Here is a 6,000-nt window from a genome sequence, read left to right on the forward strand (position 1 = left end):
ATAAGAAGATGTATCTCAGTTTTCAAGGGGCTTTGAAAACTACAAAACATTATGCAAATGTGAAGTATTTCTGTTATTTAAATCTTCAATCACCCTTGTTATTGATGCCTTTAATTAACCTGCCTATTGTGATATTCAAAAGTTAATAATTCAGATTTTTATATATTTGGCTTTCTTAAAGCAGGGCACATCTTCATAATAAATTCTTTTTTGAAAGTTATTTTAGGAAAGCATTAGTTGAAATAATTAAGAAAACAATGAAGTTGTTTGGATCATTTTTGATCTTAAAAATTGCAAGCAACCTATTGAGTTCCCCCAGGGAAATTAGAGAAGTAGTTCATAACAATGAAAAATTATGAAAAGAAGTAATGTCTTTGGTGTGTTACTCTTGAATTACATTGTTGAGGCTTAGACCTAGCTATGTATGCAGATTGGTGCCAGGGGGAATAACTGAGAAAGTCAGATCTACAGATTTAGATGCAACACTAATTATGTTTCCATGCATGCATTTTGGTGAACTGTATGACTTTCTTTTTTTAAAATGAAGGTTCAAGACCTACTGTGGCCCTATGTCAACAAAAATGTAGAAGAATTGGGACTCTGGAGAGCAATTACTGTTCAAGTAACTTTGGTAAGGGAAAAAAACACAGCCTTTTCTTTGTAATGGGAAACTTGGGGAACTGCATGATTATTGTCAAAGGAATTACTGAAAATTTAATTGTAAATGGTCAGTAGCATAATTCACATAGGGAGATATTTGCATGCCACATTAACTGTTATTTATATCTCCTTAGAAAACAGACTGTTTCTCTTTGGTCTACATTTCAGTTGGCCTTAAACTGGGTCAGAAATGGAAGCACTAGGCAATCTTATGGTTGAGATGGTATGTAGGAACAGGTGAATGCTAAGAAATCCAGGGTCTAGATCACAGAGAGATTTATAGTGATGTTTACTAGCAGGAAGTAAAGTTGAAAGCAAATTAGAGTGTAGGAAAGACTGAATGGTGGGAGTGGAGTAGAGTCTATGGACCACTGTGGGGATGTGCTTCCTGAGAACTCTGCTACATTCAGTTTGGGGGGTGTCCAGCACCCCAAATGTTTTCTGACCCATCCACATTAGAACCTTTAGGGTAACAAATTTGCTCTCAAAAATGGCAAGCATCATCAAATGAATGATTTATCATGTGATATCACTAGAATAGTGGCTTTTAAAAGGATTTCAACTCAATGGTTTTGAGACATTTCAGTATTAGCATTTTGTCAATTGTGGTTTTGTTTACAGTCCATGAACTGATCACCAAACAAGGACCCGCACAATCCTAGTTATAAGAGAAAGACTAATTTTCAATGTGATTTCATTTACATCACATCATTTTGTACTAAATTCGTTAGTACTAGGAATGAATGGCTCAACAGAAGCAGAGCTTTTCCTAGTTTAGTGCATCTTAATCATGAATTGCCACCTTGTCTTGCCAAGACCATCCCACACCCTCAACAAATTTCAGTCCTTTCAGTAGAACCATGCCACTATTAAATAGTAGCAATGCTAATTCAAACAGAATTTGGTGGCCCGTGGGAATATACTGCTATCTTTTATCCATTGAACCAGGGATGGAAAACTTTTTTCTCTACTAAGGATCATCAATTTTCCATGAGGGGGAAAAAATAGAATTATATAAATAAAAAGAGAATTCATTTGAGTTTGTCCTTATTTTTGAGATCAATGTAAAGCTTTCCATTCACCAGCTTTTAATATAAGGAACAAAGAACATAGATTTTAAAATAAAAATAATAAAAATTAAATATTTTATTTTTCATTATGAGGGAAAGAATTGATAAGGTACTAAAGGCTGAGTGAACATTATACAGCTAGAAGAGAGAATGAGAAATGTATAGATAAGTAAAACAATAAAGACAAAATGAAAGAAACAGTAACAAAGATGAGGAACAAAAAAGCAGAAAAAGAAAAAAGAGAGAAAGATAGACAAAAATGGATGCACTTTCAGAAACACTAAAAAAAAAGACATAACCTGCTTCAACATAGCCATATCCCCCTCTTGTGACTTTAGGATAGCGTTACTATGCCGTGGTGTGTTTTCACAACATGAGAAGGGCTATTGTTTGTCTAAAGGCAAGCCTGTGCCCAGAAACTCCCTACATCTGTAGTCGGTCATTGAACTCTTGGTTTTAGTCTAGTATGAATTTATATTTCATACACAATCAAATGGTTGTTATCAAAGAAATCATGGACCCTTTTTAATACAGCTCTGGTAAGATTAAACATTAGGCTTCTATCCAGCCATTCCTTTAGGCTTCCAAAATTTATTTCTGAAATAAGGAAAAAATAGTCCTGCTCCCTCAACTCTTTGATTTTCACATTTTAAAAATTGCTTTCTTTTCTAGTGCTAGCTGGTACTGTTATCACCACAATGACAAAGGGTGGAAGCTTGCTTGCAACAGTGTCAATCATCAATGTATACAAGGAGGGAAACCTGGCGATTCAGCAAGCTGGCAAGAACATGAGTACCAAGATTACTGTTGTTTGTAAGCAATGTCCTCTCATCAGAAGAGGTGGGTTAAGTAAGAAACTAAGATGGTTCTAAAGCAGGTGAGGGATGGACTGAACTAACCTGACCAACAAAGTGGCACAGTGGATAGAGTGCTGGAAGTCCTGAGTTCAAATCCAGATTCAGATACTTACTTAGCTGTGTGACCCAGGGTAAGATATTTTACCTTCGTTCATCTCAGTTTCCTCACCTGTAAAATGGGAATAATAATAGAGGATCAAACAATATAATAGTTGTAAAGTACTTAGCACAGTGCCTGGCATATAGTAAGTGTTGTATGTTAGCTATTAATAATATTTGTAAAGTATTTTGGCAACTTCCAAGTTCTCTAAATGCACTAGCTATAATCAGGTATAACACCACCTGCTTCTGACAATTTTAAATATATTTTAGGAGAATAATAGAACTAGATTGAACTCCTACTGCATGGCAAATTAAAAATCCCAAATGACTTTCTGATGATGTCTGACAAGCCTATGAATTATCCTCACACTTGATGTTATGGCCAGCCCTTCAATCAACCAATCAATAAGCATTCATTAGCATAATGTTTATTGACCAACATCTTTTAGGTGCCAGGTGCTGGAGATTAAAATACAAAAAACTTGACGCCATCTCTACTAGCAAGCAGGTTACATTCAAATGCAGGTGACAAGAAGTGCATACCTAATTATTAAAGTTAATAAATACAAATACATTCAAAATAGCTTGAGAAGGAAGTCACCAGCTGTTTGGGGTTAGAAGAAGAAAGATCAAGAAAAGCTTCATGCAAATGATGGTTCTTGAGTTGCAGCTTAAAGGAAAAGAGGGATTCCATGAGGCAGAGAGGTAAGGAGGAAGTGCATTCCAACCAGGGAATGGCCAAATAGAAAACAGAGTGCTGCATATCAAGAACAGTTATTCTGTAAACATTTGAGTGCCTACTGTAGGCCAGGAACTATGCTACATTCTGAAGATATGAAGACAATCTACTGGGGGAAACAACATGCCAAAAAGGTCAGATCTCAGAGTGCAAAAGGGTATATATCCAATGAGTCTGGAATAAGTTGGAGCCAAGTTGTAAGGGATTTTCCAAACCAAAAAGAATGTACAATAATATGTGCACAATCTACATCATATTATCTGCCATCTTGGAGAGGAGAAGAACATGGATTGCAAAATGTCAAAAAGCAATTACTAAAAATTATGTCAACGTGTGATCTGGGGAAAAAAAATTAATGTCATTTTTTTAATGTAAAAAAATTAACTCCTCCCAAGGTGTTTGGGGGCTGACTGGTGGAGGAGAGGGGTGGGAAGGCAGAGAAACCAAACAGAAGAGTTTAATTATTTTATCTCAAAGGTACCCAAGTAGGTAGAGTAAACACTGTGTTTAAAAATTGCTTTCTTTTCTAGTGCTAGCTGGTACAGTTATCACAACAATGACAAAGGGTGGAAGCGTGCTTACAAGCTTCTGTGTTAAATAAAGTAGCAGTTTGAATGATGGAGTGGGGAAACCATTTGAATAAGGAGGACATTTAGGATGCTGTTGCAATAATTAGGGAAGAGATGATCCACAGATAAGCCATGCCCAGTACTGGAATCCACAAAATGTAAAGAAAAGTCAAGGAAGTGCCCCAGCACATTGACTGAGGAGGAAATGAATGAAGGAATAAGCATAATTGTTTGTCTTTACATTATTGTTGTTATTGGATATTTTGTTTTCCTGGTTCCGCCCATTTCATTCTGGATCAGTTCATGGCAACTTTCCAAGGTTTCTCTGAAACCATCTCTTTTTTATATTTCTTGGCAAGCACCACACACTATCCTCAAGCAGAGGACAAACTGGGGGAGTAAAAACACCGAGGAAAAGCAACTGCTTGACTACAGAGGTTGAGGGGACATGATCGAGGAGAGAATCTAATTGAGCGCCCTAATGCAAATACCAACAACAAGGAAATGGGTTCAGAGAAAGGACATATGTGATACCCAGACGAATCCCGAGTCGGCTAGGGAAGGGGTGGGGGGGGGGGGCACACACACACACACACACACACACACACACACACACACCCTTATGTATAGCAATAACTAACACTTATACAGAGCTTTAAGATTTGCAAATCACTTTCCTCAGAAAGACTCTGTGAAGTAAATAATAAATACAGTATTTAGCAGATGAGAAAACTGAGCCTCAGACAGGTTAAATGACTTGCCCACAAAATCACAGCTACAGTGAGAGGAGAGATTCAAACCTAGATCTTCTGAATCCACAATCAGCACTCATTCCACAATGCCATGGAGCTACCTTCTCAATATATTCTGTTATCAACTTATTTTAGCTCCAAAAGGAAATTTTAAAAGTCTTAATGTGATAGACTTAAACTTCTCCAATTCTTGTCTATCTTTAAAATCTGTTTGTTGTCAACCCTTATAGACAAAAGGAAAGAGAGATTAATGATTTGCCCAGAGCAAACACAGATACTGATCTGTGATGACAGTGATGACAGTCCTAGAAATTGAGAGGCAGCATATTATAGGGTCAATAACACAGTATGAAGAAGACAAATTCAAATCCCATCTCATTGCCCAGAGGACCCTTGGCAAATCACTTAAGCTCTCTTGGCCTCAGTTCCTCATCTGTCAAATGAGGAGGTTGGTTGGACTAGATGGTTATTCATCTAAATCTAAATAGAGGTATTTATTTAGATAGCTCTAAAACTAGGCGCCTGTATGTGTTGACTGAATGATGAATTCAGATTTTCAGAGGTCATAGTCTTAAAATAGATTTATTCTGAACAATGGTTAACAAAGGGCATACAATAACTATCCAAAGAAATCAATGTTATAATGTTTTCAGAAACAAAATCTCATGATTTCATTTTTGTGCCCCGCAGGTCTAAATTACATCATCATGGGTCAGGTAGATGAAGATGGACGAGGAAAGATCACACCAAACAGCTTTATCATGAATTTCAAGATGAAGAATCAAAAGATCCTGAATGCCTTGAAAAATAAACGCTGTTAAAGAAGAAAGACATCAAATAAAGCTGCATTTCAATATGTCTTTTGAAAGATCTATTTTCATTAAGTAGGAAAAAGAAGTCTTTAAAATTAAATACTGAGTATTCCCAAAAGATCGATAGCACATGACCTCACTTAATGGTGATGGAAATTATGTTCACAGTCCTTGAGGTAGAGATCTGATTGTCAACCTTAAGACATGTTGCAGTAATTGTGTGAACTGAAATGTACTAAGTTCTAATGACTTGGAAGCTATTAATTTATACATCTTGGTAAGAGTTCTTTTAGAAATGAATTTTGTAAGGATGTGAAAAGGAAATTTATAAGTGCAATATTTATAGTGATACAATTTTTAACTTTTAGCTTTTGCTCTGAATTTTTATATTGTCTTCCTGCATTTTTATCTATGCTTAATAAAATATTTTAAAATTAAA

The 6,000-nt window shown here is 36.0% G+C and overlaps 1 protein-coding gene across 1 annotated transcript in view; it reads left to right on the top strand.

The window, feature by feature from the left end:
• PCOLCE2 (procollagen C-endopeptidase enhancer 2) overlaps positions 1 to 6,000 on the top strand; it is a 97,332-nt gene extending 91,332 nt beyond the window's left edge. The window contains exons 7-9 of the mRNA XM_001372286.3: positions 548 to 631; positions 2,403 to 2,570; positions 5,440 to 6,000. Of these exons, the coding sequence (XP_001372323.1) occupies positions 548 to 631; positions 2,403 to 2,570; positions 5,440 to 5,570 (383 nt within the window). The 3' untranslated portion in view covers positions 5,571 to 6,000. The remainder of the gene's footprint in view (positions 1 to 547; positions 632 to 2,402; positions 2,571 to 5,439) is intronic.

Source organism: Monodelphis domestica, chromosome 8 (assembly GCF_027887165.1).
Source record: "Monodelphis domestica isolate mMonDom1 chromosome 8, mMonDom1.pri, whole genome shotgun sequence".
Taxonomy (NCBI): domain Eukaryota; kingdom Metazoa; phylum Chordata; class Mammalia; order Didelphimorphia; family Didelphidae; genus Monodelphis; species Monodelphis domestica.